A 27,451-nucleotide genomic window follows, 5' to 3' on the forward strand; every position below is an offset into this window, starting at 1 on the left:
TTTTTTTTCCTTGAAGCTTGACCCTGAGAAACGCTGTTTCAGGAACAGCAAGATATCCTTTTCACCCCAGCCATGAAACTCGAGGTTTATACGCTATTATGTACACATTGGACTTACGACCTGCAGAAGCCAGGGATGACTCTCACCTCCCCTTACAGGGCTTTGGGCCCTGCTGGGCTCACACTGGGCATAAGCTCCCAATCCTAACAATTGATCAGGCACAGAGCAGCCTCCCCCCCCCCATTAGAATGGGTTGGAAACTGCTACCCACAGACCCTATGACAATCCAACCAGAAATGGGTACACCTGACCACTAGGCTCTGTTTTGAGGCCTGAGATTAGATGGACCCTTCCGTCAGTATCCTTATTTTCCTCATATCCTATTATGAGGAAAATAAGTCTTTGTATACTGGTACGAAATCCAAAAAGGTATTTGATAGAACCCTTTCCTCCCAGAGACTATTAAAGTGATTGAAGTATATTGATATTTTTACGTAAAACCTCTGAATTTGATCAACCTCCAACCTACGTTCCACACAGCAGTTTCCACCGCACTGTGGAACCCACTGCTGACTGAGGCCCATCATGAATGTAGAAAGTGTCAGAGGTGCCCCAACAGGCCTGTTAGCCACTAGATGTACCCAAGAACTGCAACAAGCAGCCACTGGGCTGCCATCGTGCATTGTTAATTTTCACTGAGTTATATTTTTATGTTTAAAAATATTTATAAATAAAGTCATCTTCCAGAGGAGTGTCTATTTAAAGTAGGCCATTGGAAGTTGTAATCCTAGACTTTTTTCTGGAAGGGTACTAGAGACCAGCCATTCTCTTGACATCTGTCCCATTTAAAGAATTCCGCTCTGGCTAGTGGCCTAGATGTTTCAAAAAACTACATTCTAACCAAGGTTTATGCAAGACTGGGTTGCTGCATCTGATTAGGTGTCTTATTCAGAGAGTACACTGGGTACATGAACAATGTACTCTTTGTGTGAGGGTAGAGGAGGGGGGCTTTGGCCACATCATTAAAATCCAGCCTTAAAAAAATGATATCAAAGAAGAAACTCTAACCCTCCCAGGTCACACCAGTGCATTCCTATGAGGTCTCGGTGGCCTGAGTGCAGCCCTCACTTCAACTGGATACCACACCAGTCCCGGCTGACAGCCAAGAGCCAACCCTATTTTCTGAGATGTAACAAGTTACCCCAACCTCCCTTACACATTCCCACACAACTGGCACGTTTGCTTAAAATCTAGATCTTGAGCCATCTCTGGCTGCTGCCATTGTGCTCAGGATATTGTGACGGCTCAACCTGGCAAAGTAGTGGAGACTTACCAAGTCTTCCAATTCAAAAGGTGTTCTGCATGAGTTTCTAGAAAAACATCACATAAGGAACTTGCCAGGCCTAAACATGAAAGTAGAACATTTGAGACCAAAGAATAATTCATAACATAAAAACAATTGGCTTTTGAGGTTGCTTTAGCATGACTTTCTCAGGTCTCTTCAGAACTGTTAGTTCACTCCAAGTCCTTGAAACTGAACTTCCCAATGCAAGAAGACCCTGGTTCTTAGGTTTGGGTCTACTCTCTATCACTTAGATCTCAAATCACCATGGGACTCCACTTCAGGCTGCTGGACGCTCCACTGGTCTTGTCCACAATGGGCATGGTGGTCTGGGAGGAGTCCTAACTTCATGTACTCAAACCACAGTTTAAAATCAACGGATGGGGATGTTCCCAATGTTCCCTAGAATAAAAACCCAGCTTAGGTCAGGGGAGATTTTTGAGGTTAAGTATGGGGCTGAGCACACAGTTACCTGGAAAGGGCAAATGCTGCCCTAAAGTAGGAATGGTCCTCACCCTAGCTGCACTCATGAGTCGGGTCACTAGTAGTACAAGGTCAGGGACATTTTCAGCAGCCGTGAATTTTATGGGGGACAGTTAACTAGTAGTTCTAGTTGACACTTACTTCAAAGTTCACCAGAGGTTCACCATGAACCAGAGTTTACTTTTTAATTCAAGTGTTCTCTCCTTTTTCTGAAGTCTTGTTTCCTTCAGATGTGCAGACGATGTCAAGAGAGAGAGGAAGAAATATGGAGGAGGAGGAGGAATTACATTTCATTCACCACCCTCCAACCCACACCCCAAAAGCCACTCTGGAAACAACTCTTGAATATACAGGGCCTGGCAGAAGGCCTGCTTGAGTGTGGTTGGTAGGGTAATAATATGAGTGTAATAATTTAGAATTTTAATTTCAACATTTCACCTAAAATGCCATATGGTATGCTTGAGTGTGATATTACTATGTTACAGAATTACATGCTTGTGATTTTGTAATAAGGGGGGGTGAGGCAGTGTTATTTGTACTGGACCCTATAGAGATTTCTGAGATTGTAGCTCTTTATTCCCACCCCGCCTGGAATTCTGAGACAGAAATCTCTGCAAACCATCTGAAGCCAAAAAAAAGGAGGCGAGGCTGTGAAATGACACACTCGACATAGAAAGGACACATGAATTTGGCCTGTATAGGTGAGAAGCATTGAGAGTGAGAGGCCTTTTACAGAATAGGCTGCTCTGAGAGTGAAAGAAGAGGTTGGTATATAGCAGGTTAGATGCTTGGTAAATACTTCCTGAAAATGTTAAGCTCACTGGTATCGGAAGGTCATGAGAACTAGAGAAGAGGAAGTAAATATTGTGAGCAACTGTTTCTCCCACAAAATGTATCTCAGAGTTGCCAAACAGACCAGTCGTATCCAACAGTGCAAAATTCTCCAAGACAGCAGTCAGCCTTGAGTTAATCACACAAATGAAGTCCCACATTGGAAATCTGTCAAAAAAAGGCACCTTCAATACCTTTATGCCACCAACAATGTTTGTAACTACTGACAACTCAATAGGAAGGACCAAGTGTCCAAATCCTGCATAGGTGTCCTGATGGCTCAAACTTGGGTCAAGGTACATGTTCTAAACTACTTACACCATCCTTTGTCCTGATATGTACATTGAGTTCTTTTTTTTTTTTTTTTAAGATTGTGATTTTTAACAACAATAAATAAGGACTCTAGTTGTAAGACCCCCAATATTCAGAATACTTTAGTAATTAAAAAATACTTTCAGTTCTAACACTCAAAAAAATAGCCATGCCTAACATGAATCTGATACTCTTCCTAAAGTGTCATAAAAACTGTCACCAATCTGGCCTGTCACTTTCCAGCCTATATTTGCCAGCAGACTCACCAACACCCAACCTTCTGCTGCCCCCTCACCTTGGCATCCTCCATTCCCAACCAAATCCAGCTCCACTTCTGAAACTAGTTTTTCCTCATGGAACATTTTCTAGACCCTTTCAGCCCTGTAACCCCCAATTTGCTCATCAATCCTGTTCTGTCCAGGAATGTTTTTACTGAAGTTATTCATCCTTTCCCAGCTTTGCCTCAACTATTCCAAAAGACACCAAGAGGGCAACCGTGTCTTATACTTCCTACAAAGGATAAGCCAAGAGCCACACTTTAGGTAGTCAGCCATTTCATACGCTTTCCCTTTACTTACATTATCTTTTATTCTCTTCTTTCCTAGCTGGAAATCAGTTTTCACACAAATCCAGATAATTGAAGATTATCATCTTTTTAAAGCTCAGGCAAATTTGTAGGGAAAACATTTGATTCCTCCCCACTTGAATATATTCTGAGATTTAGAAAAAGAAAACTCAGATCTTCGAATGGAAGTGGTGGCAAGGAAAAGTTAAGTTTTGAAAGATGAGTGAGATCCTGAAGGCTGTGCATAGGACAAAGGGCATTCAGCGCAAGAGATGTGCTGTTCTTAGTTCTCTCTCCCAGGGGAATACCCCTTCCTATGTCTCTTCAAACTGCTATTAAGAGCCTAGACAACCTACCTACAATTTCTTCTTAATTTACCTGTGGGTCACAAAACATATTACAATATTGGCCCATTTTTAAGTAAATTAAGAGATCATGCTGTTTGGAATATCTGCCTGCCCTGAGTCACGTGCCCATAGTGGCTCACCATTACTCTCCTCCTCCAGCTGATTCCAAGCTAAGCTCGGCACTGCCATGACATCATGTTACAGGGCTGCAGCCCCAGGAGTCCACTAAAAATTGTTAATATAGATTTAGTCCTAGCAGCTAGAATAAGCGAATCACAGTTTTATCACTCAGGCATTTGTAACTTAAAGAGATGCCTTTGTGAACCTTTGGAAAAATATAAAAATTGTAAAGCAATACCTACCTTGTACGCTGTTAAAGGTAGACTTCTGAAGGCAAGCTAATGAAATACGGGCATTACTACAATAAATAATGTAAATGTAAAAAAAATATGGGGATACTCTGGGATACTGCAGGTTTGGTTCCAGAGCACCACAATGAAGTGAGTGTTGCAATAAAGCAAGCTGTAATCTTTTTGTTGGTTGAGGTTCTTACCTTCAACTAGTAAAACACTTTTCTGTTAAATGCCATAAAACAAAATACAAGGAAATGTGGTCTGGATAACCACATCAAAAGAGGTAACTTACTTTTATAGTTTAAAAATTATTAAAATCTATTTAAGGGGCGTCATCCTTAGTCCACAACAATTTCAGGGAGAAAGCAATAAGGAGTCTGGTTTACTTTTTGATCACAAGTGACATAAGTCAATGAAAAGCTGGAAAGCTGAAGGACTGTCACAGAGGAGTCTTTGTCTCCAACAGCACCACACTGCAGGTAGCTACTATTTCCAAGTTATCCAGGCCAGTGGGCACTAAGAGGCTGAGGCAGACATGCCAGTATTGGTTTAGAAAAGTTTGGAAGTGAGAGGACAGGCAGAGGTGGGTGCATCTTTGAAGACAGGTTTGGCTTTTATGGGAAAGGGCCACTCACTGCCTGGAAGAGATGAGAATGTGGAAAACTCTTGGTAAATATAGTAAAGGAATAGCACATAGCAAGGGAGAGGGAAAAGAGTATACCTGACAGCTTGAAGGGTCTCTTAATACTGTGCATGCCTACAATTTAGTTGGGTACACAATATCCACAAATTGGATGAGCTGTCAGTTATCAGGACCTATTTGTTTGTTTAAAAACTAGGGTCATAATCTATAGAAAGTCAGGAAGGGAACACAAATTTGAACTACTGCATTGTCTGTCCACTCAATCTCAGCTATTCAGAAAGGACCCAGTATCCTTTACATATGGGTAGTAAGGTTCTTCAGTCCTGCGATCCTAACAGTTTGGGGGCATTATATGGATCAAGAGCTAATAATAAGAAGCTCTTGTTTCCTAGAAGCTGTCACTTCATTTCCAAATTAAACACAGCATTTGCTAGTAATCTTAGACTTTCAGTAAAGATTTGTGTTTGGCATGGTATTACTATATTTGGGTATACTTGGGGTGGTTAAGCTTTTTGTCAGAGCTGACCATTACAGCAAGAATTAGCAGATGAGACACTCCAGCCATGATGAAATTCTGCTACTTTCCACACTAAAACCAGGATAAATGGAAAACAAACTTTATTCCCTGAGAGTAAAAGGTATCGAGAATTCAGGAGCAGTCACAGGGGTTGGCAAACTTTCTGTGTAAAAGGCCAGAGAATAAACATTTTAGGCTTTTGGTCAAATACAGTTCTCTGTGTAGACATTTTTTAAACAATCCTTTAAAAATGTAAGAATCATTTTGAACTCACAGACTGCACAAACCGGCTGTGAGCTGAATTTCACCCACACACAAGCTGTGGTTTGCTATCTCCAGTACAGCCAATAAATGGGGATTCATGTGATACAGCAAGTGGGACTTTATTACATAAAGTAGATTTGGGGGCAAATAAAAGGTGAAGTAGAGTCAAACTGCTGTCAATAATCTGAGCCAGAACAGCTCAGAGTACATACAGAGAACACAACAATAAAGCTACATGTGAATACAGATGATACTAACTGGGAAAGGAAGAAAAAAAGAAAAAGGAAAGGAAAAAAAAATTTGTGTGCCATCTCAAGCCATTGAGAAAACACTCTGCTGTGGGGGGAGGCTGGAAACAGTGGCAGCACAGCCTGGATGCCGCACACCACGTAAGGACTGAAACCTGCTCCAGCCACCCCTCCAAAGACATCACAAGAGACAAAAGTCTATGAAAACCCCATTGTTATGTCAGCAGTCTCCAGTCAGCTAGACTGCAAGCTAAACCACCAGCTTACAGCTAAACCACCGTACATAAATTTAACTCCTTTAATATTAAATGAAGAGACACATTTAAGTACACAAGAGCAAACCGTTTGCTACCTACTATGTAACTTACTTTTTATTTAAATTATCTTGCATTCATAATGGATGCTTTCTGGGTTTTGCCACACGTTTTAATGTTAAAGGTTAAAACTGTTTTACATGCAAGTACTGTGAATAGTTTTCCCCATATGAGATCACTGATTATAAAAAGATAACATACCACTAGGGTTGTCTTTTCTAATTGAAAAATTAACAACTAATTACATTTCCTCCAAAACCACAAACTGAGTAGTAACTGAGTCTCTAGCCAACACATTCAAAGCTGAGAGGATTAAAAACGCAAAAACAAGTCCTCAGATCCCATTAGGGGAGCCCTGCTACACACGGGCCAATCTGTATCAGTGACGCTCCTTGACTCCAGGAAGCTGGAAGACATCCTAATAACCCAAATCGGAACATTTACCTCAAGTAGCCTTTTTCCAGCCTCCAACTCATGAATAAAGATAATACATTGTTAATTCTATTTCAGAAAAATTTTGCAAGTTGTTTTATTTACAATGCCAACTTTTAAAAGGTCACTAAACTAAAGATAACTGGACAATAAACTAAGAAGAAATCGCTTTACAAAAAGAGGAAAAGCCCAAAATGCCACTTACCATAGAGAACCCACAATTCAGTTTTATTTAGAGCAAAGAGAAAAACTTTTTGATCATACTGGAAGAAAGTCAGCCATAGGTTTGGAGTCTGTACCCAAACTACACATGCAATGAGGACAGTACTCTGCTAATACAGTTGAATTGCTGCTGCATTTGTCTACTGTTTGTCTAATATTAACAATTATAAACAGAGCAGTGCAACTAGTATTTGGAACAATCCTTACAGTGTTACAGTGTCAGGCACAACATTTCACTTCTCTTCACACCACTGGTTCTCTTTGCGTACCTGAAGAGAAGATGAGATAGGTGTAAGAAGTACCTTAACTTTAGTCTTTCCTAATACTACTACCCAATTTCATCAATAATCTTGCTAGGTGGGTCTAAAAGAAACAGAAAACTGGAAAAACACGAGGTTAATAATAAACTTCCTAGTCACTCTTCTTTTCCCCACCAGGTTTTTATTCTGCCCTGTGGAAATTATCAAAAAAGCAAAGGCAGTGGGTGAATTACAGTTTCAGGGACCAGAGCTAATGGAGCAAATTCAAACAGTTTATTCACATCATTTCAGTTTGTAGCTGTGTCAACAAAGTCATTCTGATCTATTCATTCATGTCTTCCCCATTCACTAAGTTGCTATCAAGTATCCTAGCATCTAACCATCCCTACAGTCTGCTTTTCTGAAGTCACTTACGGCTTGTATGTAAGGTCCCAGGTGCCAAAACTAGTAACTGCTAAGGAATGAGTATCATAGAACACCCTTGGTTGAAATGTAACTATTCTTACGTTAATAATAAAAAAAGCAGTATCAGCCCTGGCTAGTGTGGCAGTGTGGACTGAGTGCCCGCCTACCAACCACAGGCTCACAGGTTTGATTCCCAATCCGGGCACATGCCTGGGTTGAGGGCCAGGTCCCCAGTGGTGTGTGCACAAGAGGCAACCACACACTGATATTTCTCTCCCTCTCTTTCTCCCTCCCTTCTTCTCTCTAAAATAAATAAATATATATTTTTTAAAAAGCACAGTATCATTCAAGTATTTAGACTCATTCAATATATATATATTTATAGTATATAATTTATATATATGTTATACATCTCTCTCTCTCTCTGTCACGCTCTCTCAAATAAAGTCAAGATTCCTTGATACAGGCACTTCTTTTCCTGGAATGTTATGGGTTTTCTGCTCTTTTAAAAAGCATGTGATAAAGCCCTGGCTGGTGTGGCTCAGTGGATTGAGCGCCAGCTTGAGAACCAGAGGGTCACTGGTTCCATTCCCAGTCAGGGCACATGCCTGGGTTGCAAACTGGGTCCTGGGTAGGGGGCGTGTGAGACACACATTGATGTTTCCTTCTTTCTCCCTTCCTTCCCCTCTAACAATAAATAAAATCTTAAAATACAAACAAATAACTAAAAAGCATGTGATCAAGAGCAAGCTGTGGGTTACCTACCTGGGCTTCCTCTTCTTCAGTAAAGTCATTTTTGATGTTGAAGGTCTTACGAATCTCCTCAGGAGTTTTCCCCTTGATCATATTGGCAACAGTCTTGCATGTAACATCAAGCAAACCTTTGATGTCTAAATAGTTTGCAGCCTATAAAGAGATTACTGTTTTTATTAAAATGCATTTGAAGTTTTAAACTAAATCCAGAGTTAGTGGCTCACAATCCTTATCTAATTAAGCTTAAAATGCTAGTTAATTTAAAGAAATTAAATGGAGGCCCTGGCTGGTGTAGCTCAGTGGATTGAGTGCGGGCCTGCGAACCAGAAGATCACGGTTCAATTCCCAGTCAGGGCACATGCCTGGGTTGTAGGCCAGTTCCCAGCAGGGGATCCACGAGAAGCAACCACATATTGATACTTCTCTTCCTCTCTCCTTCCCTTCCCCTCTAAAGATAAATAAAATCTTAAAAAAAAAAGTACTGTTTTCTAAAAAAAAAAAAAAAAGAAAAATTAGATGGAGAAAAGTAAATCAGATAAGCTTTGTGAAAGATATTTGTACATCCCTACACTGTATGCTTCTGTAATACTACGCTGCCACAAGTAACCTACAAATGGCCACTATCTATACATGGTGTGCACATCTGAGTGTACGTGTCCAACCCTGACAAAACATTTAAAAAAAACATAAGCAGTTATGGCGTTACATTTTATTAACCTTCTGGAAAAATCAGCTTTTGGTTTCTTTGATTTTTCTCTACTGTTTTCCCATTTTCTATTGATTTCTGCTCTTTAACATTCCCTTTTTCTTTGGATTAATTTCATCTTTTTACTAGTTTCTTAAGGTAAAAGCTTAGATGACTGTAATTCCATTGTGATCAGAAGACACACACTTCGTGTGATTTGAATTCTTTTAAACTTGAGACTTGTTTTATGGCCCAGATCATGTCTACCTCAATAGTATATACTTCAATAGGCACAGAATATGTATTTTGCTATCATTAAATGTAATATTCTGTAAATGTCAATTAAGACAAGTTGATTAACAGTATTATTCAAGTTTTCTATAGACTTACTGATTTATCGACTTGTTTTAGAAATTATTTAGAGACAGGTATGGAAATATCTAAGTACTGATCACAGATTTGTTTGTATATTATCCTTTGAGTTCTATTGGTCTTTGTTTAACTTTTTTTTTTAATTTATTTTTTTTAACTTTTTTATTGATTATCCCATTACATTTGTTCTATTCCCCCCTCCATTCCCCTCCACCCTGCATACCCCTCCCCCACCATTTCCCCCTTTAGTTCATGAACACGTGTCTCAAATTCTTTAGATTCTGTATTTCCCCTACTATTCTTACCCTCCCCCTATCTATTTTCTATCTACTGTCTATGCTACTTATTTTCTGTACCTTCTCCCCCCTTCTCCTCCTCCCACTCCCCCTGTTGCTAACCCTCCATGTGATCTTCATTTCTATGGTTCCACTCCTGATCTAGCTGTCCTCTTAGTTTGCTTTTGTTTTAGGTGTGGTTGTTACTAACGGTGAGTTTGCTGTCCTTTCACTGTTCATCTTTTTTATCTTCTTTTTCTTATGTAAGTCCCTTTAACATTTCATATAATAAGGGCTTGGTGATGATGAACTCCTTGAATTTGGTCTTATCTGAGAAGCACTTTATCTGTCCTTCCATTCTAAATGAAAACTTTGCTGGGTAGAGCAATCTTGGTTGTAGGTCTTTGGTTTTCATGACTTGGAATACCTCTTTCCAGCCCCTTCTTGCCTGTAAAGTCTCTTTTGAGAAATCCACTGACAGTCTGATGGGAACTCCTTTGTAGGTGACTGTCCCCTTAGTTCTTGCTGCTTCTAGGATTCTCTCCTTTATTTTAATCTTGGCTAATGTAATGATGATGTGCCTTGGTGTGTTCCTTCTTGGGTCCAACTTCTTTGGGACTCTCTGAGCTTCCTGGATTTCCTGGAAGTCTATTTCCTCTGCCAGAATGGGGAAGTTCTCTGTTATTATTTGTTCAAATAAGGTTTCCACTCGTGACACTTCCCCTTCTGGTACCCCTATAATTCGAATGTTGGAATGTTTAAAGATGTCCTGGAGGTTCCTAAGCTTCTCCTCATTTTTCTGAATTCTTGTTTCTTCATTCTTTTCTGTTTGATCATTTTTTTCTTCCTTCTGGTCCACTCCCTTGATTTGAGTCCCAATCTCCTTTCCATTACTATTGGTTTCCTTTATATTACCATTCATTTCAATTAGTTTAGCTTCCATATGTTTCTCTAATTTGTGACTAAAATCAACCAGTTCTGTAAGGATCCTGATAACACGTGTTTTGAACTGTGCATCTGAAAGACTGGCTATTTCTTCATCGCTTAGATCTATCAGTTCTGGGGCTCTGAGTTGTCCTAGAGCCATTTTTGGTCTATTCGTGCTGTTAAGTAAGCGGAGCGAAGCCTTAGTTGTTTACCAGGACGGGGCGACCCAGGTCGCTGGTTTGTGACGCTGTGTGTGGGGGCGTGGTCAGAGAGGGAGCAATGGCGGTCCTCTCCGCTAGCTCAGTCCGTCCAGTCACCCCACTCGCCCTGGGCCTGTTTATCCAATCGGAATTGTGCGAGCCTGCAGTTGTGCGAGCCTGCTACCCCGCGCAGGCTTCCCTCCTCACTGGTTTATCCGCACGCAGATGTGCAACCAACCACAGACAGCCCGCCGTGCCTCTTCCCTGTGTGCTCCCGTAGCTAGCCCGCGATCAGCGCCTTCGGCTGCTCGCGCACGTCGCACCACCCATTCGGGGATTTTTTTCTTGCCAACCTGCTCCGCTGCTGGCTTCGCTCCTCTTACCGGTTTAGCTGAGCATTTCGTTGTCTTCGGACTCCATATTGTCGATTTTCTGTGTGGCTTGGTTGTGTTTATTGTTGTTAAAAATAGTTGTTCTTAGGTTTGGTTGTGCACAGAGGCAAGGTGGTTCCACCTACATCTCCATCTTGGCGGAAGTCCCTGTTTAACTTTTTGTTAAGTTCTCCATTTAAGGAGATATATGTTTACAACTGTTATGCCTTCTTAATAATGAGTTGATTCCATTATCATTATGTAACAACCCTCTTTAATCTTGGTAATATTCTATACCCTGAAATCTACTGTAATATAGTTATTCCAGTTTTATTTTGACTAGTGTTAGCATAATATATCTTTTCCCTCCTTTAAACCTAATGTGTTTTTAAAGTGAGTTTTTTGTAGAGAGCATAGCTGAGTCTTCCTTCTTTTTAATCCAATGTGACAATCTCTACCCTTTAATTGTGGTATACAGACCATTTACATTTAATGTAATTATTGATATGTAGATTCCTCTGAGTTCAGAGTATTATAATTTAGTAGCAAATAATTTAACAAATTTCACTCTATAAGAAGTGCTAACAGCTCTGAGGCTAGAGATATCTTATAGTAGTCATTAAAAACATACCAGAATAAGTTCAAAAAGTGTTCCTTGGTCAACTTTCAGGAATTCTTGGTCCCACACAGGGATATCATCAGTTCGTTTTTCTTTGTTCTCATCATCCTCAGGAGGAGGAGGGTCATCCTTGTGGTGGGTGCACCACTGAATGACCTACAACAAAAACGAAAGTTCATTCCTTGGTGGTATTTTGTCACAAGGTATTCGTTCCACTGCTGAGGCACAGTTATTACTATACTGGGTTAAGAACTAGCTAGAAGTTGACTTGAATAATAAAGTTAGTAGCTGAGCTTGAAAGGCAAAAATGAAGCTTGAGAAATCTTCACAACCCTTAGAGGGTGGAAGATCTTAGATAACAGCGAGTCCTTCAGTCAGATTACTGTAATTAACCACATTAAAAATTTTTTGTGCAAAAAAAATACACAAGATAAGGAATGGAAAATACCTACAACATGTATAACCAGCAATGAATTACCCTATAGTTTATAAAGTATTAAAAATTACTACAAAGAAATAAGCTAAAATATGAACAGGAAATCCACAAAAGAAATCTAAATAGTGAAACAAAAGGAAATGCTTAGCCTCATTACATGCAAAATTAAAATTAGATCCAACTAGTTTAGATTCCCTTTTGAAAAGGAATCTAGCACTACTTAGTAAAACTATGTGCGTATATTACCACCAAGCAATTCTAAATACTCAAACATATATGTAAGACTATTTAATGTAATAACAAAGCAGGAAAAGCTCAAATGTTCCCTTACTAGTGGCATGAACACAGTATAATTAAATTTTCAGGAAACTGATCAGCTATACTTATATGTACCCTGGTAAAGACCACAATCAGCCCCATGGTAAAAACCAAAATCAGCCCTGGCTGGTGTGGCTCAGTGGATTGAGCACGGGCCTATAAAGCAAAGGGTCACCAGTTCAATTCCCAGTCAGGGCACGTGCCTGGGTTACGGGCCAGGTCCCCAGTGGGGGGAGCACATGAGAGGCAACCACACATTGATGTTCCTCTCCCTCTCTTTTTCCCCTCCCTTCCCCTTTCTCTAAAAATAAAGAGAATCTTTTTTTTAAAAAAAAGGAGCAAAATCAAAACTTAAAGTATTAAGTCACAGAATCTAAGTGGAAGGCAAATGGGTGTTTGCTACATAAGTCAACTTTTCTGTATGATTAAACATATTCCATAGTTTAATATTGGGGGAAAAAATGTCAGAGCCAAGAATTTATACTGCCAGAATGCAAAACTGAGAAAGAACTCTTTCTAGAAGGAAAAGCCAAAAAGAAAAGGCTTTAGTGAAATAATAGGTTTTTAAGAAGTATTCCTTGAGCGCGGGCCTGTGAACCAGAGTATCGCGGTTCGATTCCCAGTCAGGGCACATGCCTGGGTTGCAGGCCAGTTCCCAGCAGGGGACTCAAGAGAGGCAACCACACATTGATGTTTCTCTCCCACTCTTTCTCCTTCCCTTCCCCTCTCTCTAAAAATAAATAAATAAAATATTAAAAAAAAAAAAGAAAAAAAAAAAGAAGTATTCCAACCATGTAAGAAAAACAGCAATTAGTATTTGCTTATATAGGCATTAAAAAACTCTTAAAAATATATATAATTAGGCCCTGGCTGGTAATAGCTCAGTGAATTGAGCGCGGGCCTGCGAACCAGACAATCACGGTTCGATTCCCAGTCAGGACACATGCCTGGGTTGCAGGCTGGTTTCCTGCAGGCCAGTTCCCAGCAGAGGATGCACGAAAGGCAATCGTACACTGATGTTTCTCTCCCTCTCTCCTTCCCCCCTTCCCCTCTAAAGATAAATAAATAAATATTTTTTTAAAAAATGTTTAAAAAATATATATAATTAATGTTGATTATTATTTATGGAGGTTTCTGGTCAGATAAGAGACAAAAGAGTTTTACTGTATATTTTCCATTTTTGGATCATGTGACTATTCGATATACTTTAGGTTTAAATATTATTCGTAAGTAATAATGCAAATAGGTTAAAAAAACTTATTCTCAGAAGTGGCCCTGTATCACCCAGCCCATCAGCTCTGACCTTCTTCACACTATCTCTTTGCTTCTTCACTATGTTCTAGCAACCTCAAAAGGTCGGGCATGCTCTTGTCTGAAAGAGGCAACGCACTTGCTCCCATTGTCCAGAATTCTCTCCCCCATATAGTCAGTCTTTGTTCGAAGATTATCTTCTCAGTAAGGCATTTCCTGACCATCTTCATTTTTAAAACAACTAACTATCCACCTACCAACCCACTTATAATCCATACCTCTTCCATCTCACATATTTCTTTGGTTGTACATTTCCCTCAATTCCTAAAAATTGTCTGGTATTTGAATGAATGCAAGCAAATTTCTTTTTAGAAGCATTTTACATTAGCATAAAGTAGAATGTTAATTACAAACAATACTCAGAAGCCAGAGAGGAGACCTAACTAAATAAAATACAAAGCTTCTAACCCATAAAATACTATGAATTTATATAAGCCAAGCAAACTGGTATAGACTACAAAATGGATGAAGCTTGAAAACATTATCCTAAGTAACGATATAAGCCAGACACAAAAGAACAAATACTGTGTGATTCCATTTATATGAGGTATGCAGAACAGACAAATTTACAGAGATGGAAAATAAAATAGTGGTTACACGGGGCTGGAGGGAGAGGGTAATGGGGAATTATCATTTAATGGGTTGAGTTTCAGTTCTGGAGATGGTTAATGGCTGATGATCACACAACAATGTAAATGTACTTTATGCTACTGAACTGTTTACTTAAAAAAAGTAAACCTTATGTTCTGTATTTTATTACATTTTCAAAAGATTTTATTTATTTATTTTTAGAGAGGGGGAAGGGAGGGAGAAAAGGAAAACTTCAATGTAGGAGAGATCTGTCAACAGGTTGCCTCTCACATACCCCCAACTGGGGACCTGGCCTGCAGCCCAGCCATGTGCCCTGACTGGGAATCAAACTAGTGACCTTCTGGCGTGTAAGCCAGCACACAATCCATGGAGCCACATCAGCCAGGGCGTACCTTATATATTTTTTAAAAGACCATTAGAAAGATGGACAAAGGAAAATAGACAATGTAGAAAGTATCAATTGCCAGTAACATGTAAAAAAAATGTTCAGACTTAGAGAACAATAACTTCTCACCCAGTGTAGAACAATTAAGAAGACCGGTGACAGCCAACGGAGTTAAGAATATGGAAACAGAGCCCTGGCTGGTGTAGCTCAGTGGATTGAGCGTGGGCCTGAGAACCAGACAATCACGGTTCGATTCCCAGTCAGGGCACATGCCTGGGTTGCAGACCAGTTCCCTGCAGGCCAGTTCCCAGCAGGGGACACACAAAAGGCAACCATACATTGATGTTTCTCTCCCTCTCTCCTTCCCTTCCCCTCTAAAGATAAATAAATAAAATACTTAAAAAAAAAAAAAAAAAAGAATATGGAAACATATGCAGTGCAGCTACATCTCATACCAGGGTCAAGAGAAAGCATAAGATGAAACTGCACAACACCAATGACCTTTGAAAAATTCTTTAGAAAGGAGCCAACTGGAATAAAGCTAACCTAGCCAGTTCTTCTCCCAATGTGGAAACGGGTTGCTATTTCTTCAAGTAAGTATTCAATTTAAATAGCTTGCTCTGTTAAGGAGCCATGTGCCCAAACTCTAAAATCCTATTTAACATGGAGAGCCATTTATGCTTAGACACAAAGTAAGGTGATCGACCGAGGAAGAAAAAGCCACATCTCTTGTTCTCAAGCTCCCTTTGAAGCATACCCATTCAGTGGACAAACTACAAAAAACTTCCTTTCTACTGATCACATATTGTTCTACTTAAGTAATTTAAGTGTGTTAATGAAAAGACTACCCCACTCAGCCCTAGCCAGGTAGCTCAGCTGTCTAGAGAATCATCCTAATACACCAAGGTACAGTGGGTTCAATCCTTGGTCAGGGCACATACATGAAGCAGCTAATGAATGTATAAATAGGAGGAACAACAAAATTGCCGTCTCTTAAAAAATCAATTCAAAAGAAAAAAACAACAAACAAAATGGACTGGACAACTCAAATATCCAAAGGGTTTGAGTAAGTAAACTACAACAAGTATTTAGAGTAAACCATACCACATAGGGTTTTGTTTCTTTTTTTTTTTTAAGATTGTATGTATTTATTATTAGAAAGAGGGGAAGCCCTGGCTGGTGTAGCTCAGTAGATTGAGTGCTGCCTGTGAACCAGTGCTGGAAAGCGTCACTAGTTCAATTCCCAGTCAGAGCACATGCCTGGATTCGAGCCAGGTCCCAGGTTGGGAGCACTCGAGAGGCAACGACACACTGATGTTTCTCTCCCTTCCTAGTGTCTATAAATACATAAATAAACAAACAAACCATCTTTAAAAAAACAAATCTTTAAAACAAGGAAGGAAGGCAGGCAGGCGCTATCTCAGTATCAATATAGAAAGGATATTGTTAAATGAAAAAAATACATATACAAGCATAGAGTTTGCTAGCTTACCTTTTTCAATATTGCTGCATTAACATTTGGTAGAGGAACTGGGTCATCATCGCCTTCATCATCCATTCCCAAATCTAACAAAAGCAGAACAGAGTTGCCATTATTTCTTAACTCCACTATAACATTTATACCAAACAAGGCTATTTCTCAAACAAGTATTTTGCATGACATGTTGTCTGAAAGAGTATAAAAAGTACTGTACTAAGCATAATTCTTTTAATAGCATTTAAAATCTGTGGTTCCTAACAAGAAGTCCATGAACCACCCAAAACTAAATGAGTGAACAAATATAGGAATATTATATCCAAAGAGTTCTAAAATAGGAGGAAAATGATTTAGTAAGTGTGGATTGAGATGACAGGGCAGCCATTTGGAGGCGGGAGGGAGGAAGCCAAACCCTTATCCTTACTCTTTCTCCAAATGACTGCATTTAGAAAAATAAAACCATAGCAAGTATCATAAGTAACAACCTCACACAACACATACAAAAGATCATGCAGCCACTGACAAAAACAAGGCAGGCAGCTTCATACATACTGGTATAAGTTGAAGATTAAAGTTTTTAAAAACCAGATATAAAAACATACATGTTATCATTACATATTTATATTTAAAATATCTCCATAAGGATACAAAAGGAACTGTTAATATGTCTAACTGTTGATATGTCTAGGGAAGTTAAGAAGAATGTAGGTTGAATGATTCAGTTTCAGGGTATACCTTATTATTCCTCACGTACATATTACTTATAATTTCTAATCCATAAGTTTCTCTGGTAAAAAGGTGTAACTTTCAGATTCTCAAAGTGGTGGGTAAACTCTAAAGACATAATTTAATTTTAAAATCACGTGGGTCCTTCGGTTTCTGTAAGACTAGAAAAGCTGCCAAAGAAAGTTACTGGGTTGGCCAAAAATCTCGTTTGGTTTTTTCCCCCATAAGATGACTCTAGTAGTATTTGGTTGTCTTGAACTTCACTCAAAATAATTTCTTTAGACTGTACTGTGACAACTGTCATATCAGCATGCATTAAAAAAACATCAAAATTGGTGAATTTGTGTGTAGCCGTTTTAATACTGAAGATGGAAGAATATATGCATTTTCAACATCTTATGCTTTATTATTTCAAGAAACACCACTGAAATCCCCAAAAAGATTTGTGCAGTGTATGAAGAAGGTGCTGTAACTGTGTCAGAAGTGGTTTGCCAAGTTTCTTGCTGGAGATTTCTCACTGGACAATGCTCCACCATCGAGTAGACCAGATGAAGTTGATAGCAATCAAATTAAGATATTAATTGAGAACAATGAATGTAATACCATGTGGGAGATTAGATGACATACTCAAAATATCCAAATCAATAGTTATTGGTGAAAACAAAAAATGTATCTTTTACAGAAAAATCTCAATGGACTTTTTGGCTAACCCAATACTTACCAGTTAGCATGTGCCAAGATTAGAACCCAAAACTTAACTACAATACTATATTGATATAGTGGAGTATCAGTTATGTTGACATGGCCAGGGCTGAATCAAACATCTGAGTCCCTGATAGACCCAGGTGCTGTGCTAGGCAGCTGAGAATCAGCAATGAATACAGGGTGGAATTACTGCAATTTTAGAGGAGATTAGGATGCCTCACTGAGATAACATTTTAGTATAATTTTAAAGGAGGAAAAAATACCTAAGCGGACGGAATGGCAAACGCAAACTCCTTCTGACAGGAGCGTCTGACATATTCTAAAAACACTAAGGAATCTGTGTTGCTAGAACAGGATTGGCAAGGGTGAAATAACAGGGGGCCTGATAATTACAGGGCCTTCTGTATTTTGGCTACTGTATTGAAAAGAGACAAAAAAGATCAGAGGGAAAAGTAGGAAACCAATTATGGGGCTAGCAATAAACCAGGCACAAGATAGTGGATTGCTCAAGTTTATAGCTATGGAAAAAATAAGAAATAATCAAATTCTGTATGCATTTTGAAGGTAGAGGCAACAAATGGTAAGTAGAACGTAAAAGGAATCAGAGACCCTAAGGTTTAAGACAGGGTAAGATACAGAAGCAGCCCGAGTGTCCATCAGTAGATGAGCGGATAAAACAACCATGGGACATTTGTACAATGGAATACTATTCACCCATGAAAAAAGTTTTACCCTTTGCAACAGTATGGATAGACCTGGAGAAAATTATGCTAAGTGAAATAAGCCAGTCAGAGAAAGACGACTACCATATGATTTCACTTATGTGTGGAATCTAACGAACAAACTGAACTAACAAGGAAAATGGGGACAGACTCACAGACGAAGAACAGAAAGAGAGCTAGTAGCAGGGAGCCAGAGGGGGTGGAGTGGACTGAGCAAAAAGGAGAAAGGACTCACAGATAAGGACAACAGTGTGATGACTGCTGTAGGATGGGGGGGGGGGTGATGATTGCTGTGGGATGGGGGGCGGACTATAAGGGACTAAACAGTAAAAGAAAAAAATACAATAAAGATTAAATTTAAAAAGAAAAGACATGATGAACCAGAGGAATGGAGTTGTCATTAACTATGGGCAAATCTGTCAGAGAACTATGATTTTGGAGGGCAGAGAATCAAGCACTCTACTTTCATCCTAAGTTTGAGATTAGCAATTAGGTATATAGGGTTAAATACGCAAGTCTAAAAATCAAAAGAAGGTAAGTTTGGAAATTGCTGTATAGATGGTTTAACACCATGAGACTAGATGAGATGACCAAGGAGATGAATCAGTATAGACAAAATGAAGAGGTCCAATGATTAAGTATGCCCTGGGAACCTTCGGGCTTTAAAGACAGGGAGAGGGAAGGCTGTGAGTTCTACTAAGTAAAGTATCCTGGAAGCCAAATATAGAAGAGAATGATTAGTTGTCAAATGCTGTCAACAGGTCTAGATGAGAAATAAAACAGATGATGAACTTACCATGGAGGTAACGAGCTTATTAACAAGAAGTCCAAGTGGAGTGTAAGTTCAAAAACTATCTTATTTTCCTGTATGTATTAGGGTTACTGATCTCCTCTCTCCTACTTCCCACTAATGCCTTTTCTTGATCCTCTCTGCCTGGAATAAAACTATAAAATGATAATATCCCAATTTGGATCAAGCCACTTACCCTTTTTCTGAGCTAGTATAAAACATTTGTAATTAGAGGGGAGAGAAAAAAAAGTTTTACTATGTAAAATACCTGTGTTTGGGGAATTAAGATATAGAGAAAACATTAATTCCAAAGACCATTTTGTTTAGATCCAAACGTTATTTGAAAGAAGGCTTAAGTCACATTAAAAATAAAGGCCTTAAAGCCCTGGCTGGGCAGGTCAGTTAGTTGGAGTGTTGTCCTGTGCACCAAAAGGCTTCGGGGGCCAGGCCCCTAGTTGGGGGCGTGCAAGAGGCAAATGACTGATGTTTCTTGGGCACATCAATGTTTCTCTCTCTCTTTTGCCCTCCCTTCCCCTCTCTCTAAAAATAAATTTAAAAAGCCTTCAAAAATAGTACTACTACAAATAATAATGGCCTTATGGTTGCAAATGATTACTTCCCTAGCATTTAAACTAAGAATTGTTTAAGTGCTAGAGAAGTTTTTTGCTTTTAGACTGAATGCACAAGTAGCAAGTTGTTCCTTTAAGCTATTTTGTTTCAAGGACTTCTGAGACACCTGTATCTCGATACCACACCCTGTACCCGAACAAATCAATCAATCCCAATGTACACAAGCCAAGATTTTCATTTCAGATTGTCATGTAATTAGAAGGTTTTATTTTTGTTTTCTAAGTCACACAGATAAACAACAACAAAAAACACCATAACCAGAGATACTGCAGATGCAAAACAAGGGAAGCAGTGAGCTGCCAGATTTAATAGACTCTAGTCCTCAAGAGGCTAGAATTCTATATAAACCACTGGTACTTAAGACAAAGACAAAGCCAAATGCAATGGAAGAACAGAACATTTAACTGTTGCTGTCATTCCACTTGATTCAGTGATCAAAGTTGGTGTGAAAACCTTCAAGGAGCCCTATGTTCTTACATTGGCAGATGCTTCTTTGAAGCAGCACAAGACGGATTAGTGTGCCAGGCACCAACTAAGACAAAATAAAGAACACTTTCATTGCCAAAGCAAGTATTCAGGCAGCAATTGTGGTATCAGTTTCTACATCTTCTAGATAAAACCTTACCTGCCTTTAGGGACACCTGGATTGCTTTCATACTCTTTTTTTAGTGACCATACCATAGGTCTTCATTCAACGGGTACTTTATGGACAGTGACTGTGGGATGCATCAAGGGGTTTACAACTTAATAGAAATGATCTCTGTATGTGGTTACCAGGATACAGGAATGTAAGTGCTTATATGTCCAGCTTTCATTAGCAAACAGAAATCATATACTATGAAAACAAAAGACACACCCACTGCAATTCAGCTTCTGCTTCTACCACACCTAGTATCTGTTAGAAGTCCTCTAACTTACTAATTGTGAGACCCTAAGTTACCAGTCCGCAGTATATGAATCCAATAATCACTCTGGTCACCTCAAAAAGCCTTCCCCTTCCCCTGGCTTCCACAAATCCTATTTCACCGATTCTCCATTTCTGACTTCTATACTCCTGCCCCAACATGACCACCTGCCAACCTCATTTACTCCAATAGATAGATGTTCTCATAACTCACCATACAAAGTAAGTCTATTTACCTCCAGGAGCCTACAACTCAGGGACCAAGATCCATACACTCAAATGCCTACAGACTGTTACAAAGGTCTACTGAAGAAATCTCAAATACATATAACATGATCAAGCTCAAAGGCATTTTCTTTCATTCCTCGCAAACCCATTCTTTAGGTCTACCAACTATAGTATCACAATCTCTTCCCATCCCCAAAACCCCAACTAAAACCTTTGATTTTACTTTTCTCAAACACATCCTCTTTACCTCAGAACAATCTCCCCAAACATCCTAATTCCATTACATGTGAAGTACCACTTCACTAGGAGTACACACTGCAGTCTCTCCACAGGACTGAAGAAAGCACCAGCCAAGACGTTCTCACCAGCCAAGACGTTCTCACAGCACTAGCTGGCACACAACTTGGTTACTGCACCAACTACACTGTGTGCAAGTTTGACTTGCTTGGTGTCTGTCTCCCTTCCTCGTTTAAAAATCCTTCAAGGGCAAAGACCGTTTCTCACTTACCTTCTTTTTAGCTAGTATTTGACACATAACTTGTTTTCACTTAAGTATCTATAAGCTACAGCCCTGGCTGGTATAGCTCAGTGGATTGAGCATGGGCCTGTGAAGCAAAGGGTCACTGGTTCGATTCCTGGTTAGGCACATGCCTGGGTTGCAGGCCAGCTCCCCAATAGGGGACACATGAGAGGCAACCACACATTGATGTTTCTCTCCCACTCTTTCTCCTTCCCTTCCCCTCTCTCTAAAAAAATAAATATTTTTTTAAAAAGTATCTATAAGCTACAGCTTTTCCCTATATAAAAAATTTAATATTTGACTAATACAGAATATTCTTATTATACAAAATTTTTCTGCACCAATTCCTCAAACTTATTTGTATACTATACTATAGTTCCACTACACTGTTAATGTCCACCAGCCCGCTGGTAATACTAAGAGACCCATGTTAACTAGCAGAAGTTTCAAAATGTTTCAGAACCTATTTTTCTGTCTTACTTCTTTGTTTTGTACACATATACTTTGCAGAAGTTTCAGAGGAATGATAAACTAGACAAAAGGGAAAACTTGGTTTAAAAAAAACAAAACAGCTACTCAGTTTACAATCTACTCAGTTTACTCCCTCTGTTGAAACAAGGTGCTCTATTTAGCTACCTCATACAAAGGATCTCTTTTCCAAAGGCTTTAATTTTTGTCATTAAAAATTGTGAATCTAAATTTACTTGAAATAAAAATTGAAAATTTCAGTATTAGCTTATGGTCTTATCTATTTGATGAGGAATAAAACTTCATTAATTAAGACAATGAAGAAAGAATGACCTGTATCAGAAAAATGCAGTTAATACTTAAACTTTTTTTTTTAATAAAAGGTAAGCCCTTGCCAGTAGCTCAGTTTGCTAGAGCATCATCCAGATATACAAAGGTTGTGGGTTTGATTTCCCACATACATGAAGCAACCAATGAATGTACAAATAAGTGGAGCCACAAATCGGTGTTTCTCAAACCCCTTCCCATTTCGCTCTACCTCTACAATAAAGAAATTTTTTTTTAAAAATTTAAAGGTAAACTACACCCCTTCATACTCTTTGAGCACTTTGACAGTTTGTTACTATATAAATTCGATGTTCACAGGTTACCTCAAACTACTTATTTTTTCCTCTTTCCTCTGACCTAGGTTTTAAAATAAACTTACCTTCTAGCATGGTCTTGATAGTCACCGACTGTTTGGCAATTTCAACATCAACTTCAAATATCTCTCCATCAGAACTCTGCAACTTAATTGAAGGCATCTAAAAAAAAGGCATTATACTGATTTTGATATTTAAGAGATATTAATTCTATAAGACACTTCATCAACTTCTGTTAGAAGCCCTCTATAACTTAACTATAAAACTGTAAGGACCTGTAGTATATGGCCCTGTAAAACGGAGTGGTTTTTCACAGCCTGGTATATAAATGTTTCTATAAAAATTTTTCAAAGTGTATTTCCTAGTTGGACAACAATTAAAATTTTTTTAAAAAATTTTTAAGTGTATTTCCTAGAACAGAAGCTTTTAAGGCCTGTCCTACTGAACTCAATGCTGGTATAAATTTGAAAGTTAAAGTCCATACTTTTGATGTAAAGTATATACCTAAAATGGAGTTTTTATTCATTTTGCTTGCCTTTCTACTCTTACTGAATACTGGCTACTCCATATGACTAGTTAACTGCCACAATTAACCACCTACAAACCTGAGACAGGTCAGTCCAAAATAAACGAAGCTACCAAATAAGATAATAATTTCCCCCTAGTGAGACTTAAATGAGTTTAGATCCAAAGAGTTGACCAAGACATATTTATGTTTAGATCAATGCAAGATCGTATAGCAGAAAAGATCTAAGGATAAACAGATGTCCATCTAATTCCCTAAACCAAATGAAAAACTTAAATTGCACGAAGTCCTTTTTATCTTTCATTATTGACTGTCAAGGTATCCAAGTTTGAGATCTTCTGCCAAAATCCTCATAGTAATAACCTAGTACTTGCTTCAAAATGTATTTATTAACTCAGATTAATCATGAGTCATTAGGAAAAAGACACTTCATACAAAGAAGTTAATTAAGCAATTAACTTCAAAAGATTTGAATTCTGAGCAAAAAGGAACTTTAAAATTAAAAATTCTAACGCAGCAATTTCTTATCATCTTCACATTCTTAGAGGAAGAGTATGGGGGAGGGAAGCAATACCTGACTATAAAAATTCAGGACCTCTTCAAATTTCAAGTATAGATTTCAAAGGTCCAAGCTTCTGAGATATTCATAATCCTGTAATGTCACTATTAACTTGAAAGAGGAGAAGCTGGCATTTAAAACACTCACTGCAGGCCCTGGCCAGGTCAAGGGTATCCAACCCATGGCGGGTGGGCCACACTGCCCAACACGAAATCATAAATTTACTTACAACATTATGAAATTTTTTTGTTTTTGTTGGTGTTCACGTATTTAATGTGTGGCTCAAGACAACTCTTCTTCTAGTATGGCCCAGAGACACACCCCTGGCCCAGAGACACAGCCCAAAAGGTTGGACGCCCCTGGTTAAGAACACTGTCAGGATACGATGAGGTTTCGGGTTCGATCCTCAGTAAGAGCACATACAAGATCAAACAATGAATGCATACACAAGTGGGACAGCAAATGGATATTTCTCCGCCCCTCTCCCCCCTTCTTCTCTAAAAATCAATTTAAAAAAATCAAAACATTCATTGCACCTATTTTAGGTTTAAAGGCTGAAGACTGATTACATCTGTTAAAACTGTCGTTCAGCTTTTCCCAGACAATTATCTGTAACACCCAATCAGACAAACTGTGGGGGAAAGAAAGCAAAAAGGTAAAGTGTGTTTTAAAACCAAGCACTGAAGTACCCTGCTCTCACTGATCTGAGGTTGTAATGAATCAAATTTCACTTTTCAGTTCACGATTATGTCTGCTTCTCCTTGTTGCCTGGCACTTGCCAACAAAGCAGAGGGCCTGGGCAGGGTCAGTCCCTGCGACAAGGCAACAACAAAAGGTAATCCAAAAGAAATATTTTAAAGCGAGCCAAACTTTTAATTAGAAAACATTCTATTTTTATGTCCCATATACTGAAATAAACATTACAGAACTGTAAGTCTGGCAATGATGCAGCTGATAGTTACTCTGAAGACGACCACTTCATATTTCTTTCAAACAACTCTCAATAAATAACAAGACCTGCTTAGTCATAGTCAAATTCGTGTATTAGGTTACTCTTAAGGGAGTTGAGGTCTCATTAAATAGCAAGGAGTCAATTGGCTAATCTGTAATTCGATGCACTCCGTAATCCTAAACTTAATATTTGAAAAGAACTTTTAGTGCTATACAACTGGAACTCTGCAAAATTTCCTGATAATAATGGATGACATTTTGATTTGACATGCTTCCATAGCGATTCCTTCAATTCTTTAGGCTCTTGAACTTGGAAATTAAATCACTCTCCATGGCTGTCATGATGTGGGTTCTATCAACAACATAAAGAAAAAAACGGTGTTTTAAGTGAATCGAAATTGACGCCTCACTTCTATTCAGTCTGTATTGCTCTACGACACAGATACATTCTATCGTGATGCTGACAAGAAAAATCGTGACCCAAAAACCCAAACCTGAAGTATCCATTAAAAAGGGAACCAAAGCAGGTGAAAGTCGTGTTCCTTTTTAACAGCTGTACACGTTTAGTTTTTCAGTGTAAGGGTTCCTAAAAGTTACACCCTGTTACTATGGTCCCTGCTTTATAACAGTTGTTTCACCAATTCCAGGCTGTAGCCAAAATAATAGAAATATTCCAGAGGAGCAGGCAGCTACCTGCAAAGATTCGGCCCCAGCCCGGCTGGCAAGAGAACCAGTGACTAGTGACGCCAGACACGAGAAAGGATGAGAACTCGAGTCAAGCACTCCCCGGACTGTCACCGCCACGCTCCCTCCGCCACCGAAACACGAGCACAGGCCCACGCTCACGACAGCCAAGGGCCGACCTCCACAACAAGCTCCGTCGCCTAAGCTCTGGGTCCCCAAGGCCCGCAGACCCGACACCAAGAGAAGCCCCAGGCCGCAGCCTGGGCCCTGCAGCCAAGCTCGCCCACAGAAAAGGCCCAACCCTGAGCTTGGCCCGCAGCTTCTCCCGCCCGCCCCGGCGCCCATGCGGCGTCGCAAACGACGCTAAACCAAAGGAGGCCTCGCCGAGTGAACAGGCAGGGCGGGAGAACGGGGCCCGCGGGTAGTTCCTGGAGAACCGGGTCTGAAACGGGTTGGACCGGGCCTGAGAGCAGGGAACGCCCAGGTGCCTCCTGCCTCCGGCAGGCCAAAGCCGCAGCGGTGCGGCCGCCAGCTCGCAACTCGCGGACCCACCGCCTATTCCAGCTCTATCTGCAGCTACTCACGGTGCTCCGTAGAGAGCGGGCCGGAGGCTGACGAGAGCGGCGGAGCGTCCGCAGACAAAACAAGAGAAGGCGGAGAACAAGGTCCCTTCAGCAGCGCGCCGCAGCGTCGGCTTTTATAAGAGCGGCGCAGGCGTCAAGGACCCGGGACCGGGGGCGTCACAGAGCCGGCGGGGCTGACCGCGGAGTTCGCCTGACGGCAGGTGGAGGACGGGGAGCGGCCTCGGGGCGCCAGAGGGGCGGGGCCGGGCGCAGACTCCGCGGGCGCGGTGAGGGGGACGGGGCGGGGCTTGATTTTCACCTCCGTCCTCGAAAGCGGGACTCGCAATTCTCAGAGGAAACGGGAAACTGAACGGCGGGCTACGCTACCTGCCAGGGTCTTTCAGGCAGGGGCTGCCCTAAGCGGAATTGAAGACCCCAGTCCTGAAAAGCCTAGAAACTGCTAGTGTGTGTGGAGCACGGCGGGAGGGGATTGGGGGTACGGCGGTTCTCCTTTCAAAATGGGAAAACTAGGACTCACAGAAGTAAGGCCGATGGCCATTGCTGTCGCCTCTGAAATTATGCCCAGGGCCTCAGTGCCGTCCGCTGACCCTAACATGACTTAGCTCCCCGTCCACAGTAACCCAAGAAGTGAAATAGCAATACCCCTTTTCTCCTTTAAATGTGAGGGAACAAGTTCCGAACGGTTCCGTGGCACAGCCAGTGAGTGATCTTTACAACACAGTTGGGTGCACTTAACCTTTATTTCCTACCGTCTACTTCTGTCGAGGCCTCCAGGCCCAAAATAACCACGGTTGCAGGGAAACCCCAAGTCTAGAGAAGAGGCCTCCCTCTGGCAGTGGATATCCATGCATCGAGGAAAGGAGTGTTGAGCCCGTGTGTGCCGGGGCACAAGGTTGAGGCTCTGCAGTGAACCAGCCAGTTAGCCAGGGTCCAGAACTCTTCTATAAGGTGCTCCCTGAAGGCTGTGATAGGGCGCATAGGATGAAGCCAACCCTAAAGGAAAAGGGTGGGTCTGAACCCCGGACCCCCACCCCACCCCACCCCCGGCGGGTGACTTTCTTTACCTGGCTCTGCCCTGCTCTGTTTAGGGAACATTACCACCCCTCCCTGGGAGACTCAGGCGCCAGGCTCACCTAACCAGCAGGCACATGATGTATTCCTGACGCCAGGAAGACAAAAGACACCTCCACACAAGGCTCTAAAGAAATCAGAGGCCTACAGTTCTGGGATGGGAATGAGCAGGGAGGCTGAGCAGCTTCTTGAGTTACCAGGTCTTTGTCTACGAGCAGGGGTATCCAGTATCTGCCAGGTGCCACAGCTGATGAAGGGAGATGAAAGGACCCGCGTCTCTCATGCTCTTTTTCCATCACACAGCCCTGCCCCACCCCGGGTGCTGAGCTTCAGGTCTCCGAGACAGGGCCCGCTGGGGCCCCTTGGCCCCGCCCGCGCATGGCATACAAAGTGGCGCCTTGTGAACTTTTTTTGAGCATCCTAAACAGAGCTGGTCAGGGCCAGGTCACACATCTAGCCTAAGTACCTAGCACAAGCTCTGGCA

At 40.5% G+C, this 27,451-nt stretch overlaps 1 protein-coding gene across 1 annotated transcript; it reads right to left on the reverse strand.

The window, feature by feature from the left end:
* Window positions 1-6,852: 6,852 nt before the first annotated feature.
* Window positions 6,853-26,028, reverse strand: SKP1 (S-phase kinase associated protein 1). Its single transcript, XM_037129876.2, has 6 exons — window positions 25,897-26,028; window positions 22,658-22,754; window positions 16,274-16,347; window positions 11,753-11,896; window positions 8,304-8,444; window positions 6,853-7,142 (listed from the first exon to the last, which is right to left on the reverse strand). The coding sequence occupies exons 2-6, from the start codon at window positions 22,752-22,754 to the stop codon at window positions 7,107-7,109; spliced, it is 492 nt and encodes a 163-aa protein (XP_036985771.1). The 5' UTR covers window positions 25,897-26,028; the 3' UTR covers window positions 6,853-7,106.
* Between the last annotated feature and the right edge of the window lie 1,423 nt (window positions 26,029-27,451).

Source organism: Artibeus jamaicensis, unplaced genomic scaffold (genome assembly GCF_021234435.1).
Source record: "Artibeus jamaicensis isolate MK-2021 breed Jamaican fruit bat unplaced genomic scaffold, CSHL_Jam_final contig_786, whole genome shotgun sequence".
Lineage (NCBI taxonomy): Eukaryota > Metazoa > Chordata > Mammalia > Chiroptera > Phyllostomidae > Artibeus > Artibeus jamaicensis.

Coding starts and splice junctions, on each gene's coding strand:
- SKP1 (XM_037129876.2), bottom strand. CDS start 22,754: ATGCCTTCAATTAAGTTGCAGAGTTCTGATGGAGAGATATTTGAAGTT. Junction 11,897..16,273: donor ATGCAGCAATATTGAAAAAG/GTAAGCTAGCAA, acceptor TTTTTGTTGTAG/GTCATTCAGTGGTGCACCCA. Junction 7,143..8,303: donor CTGAAGAAGAGGAAGCCCAG/GTAGGTAACCCA, acceptor TCTTCTCTTCAG/GTACGCAAAGAGAACCAGTG.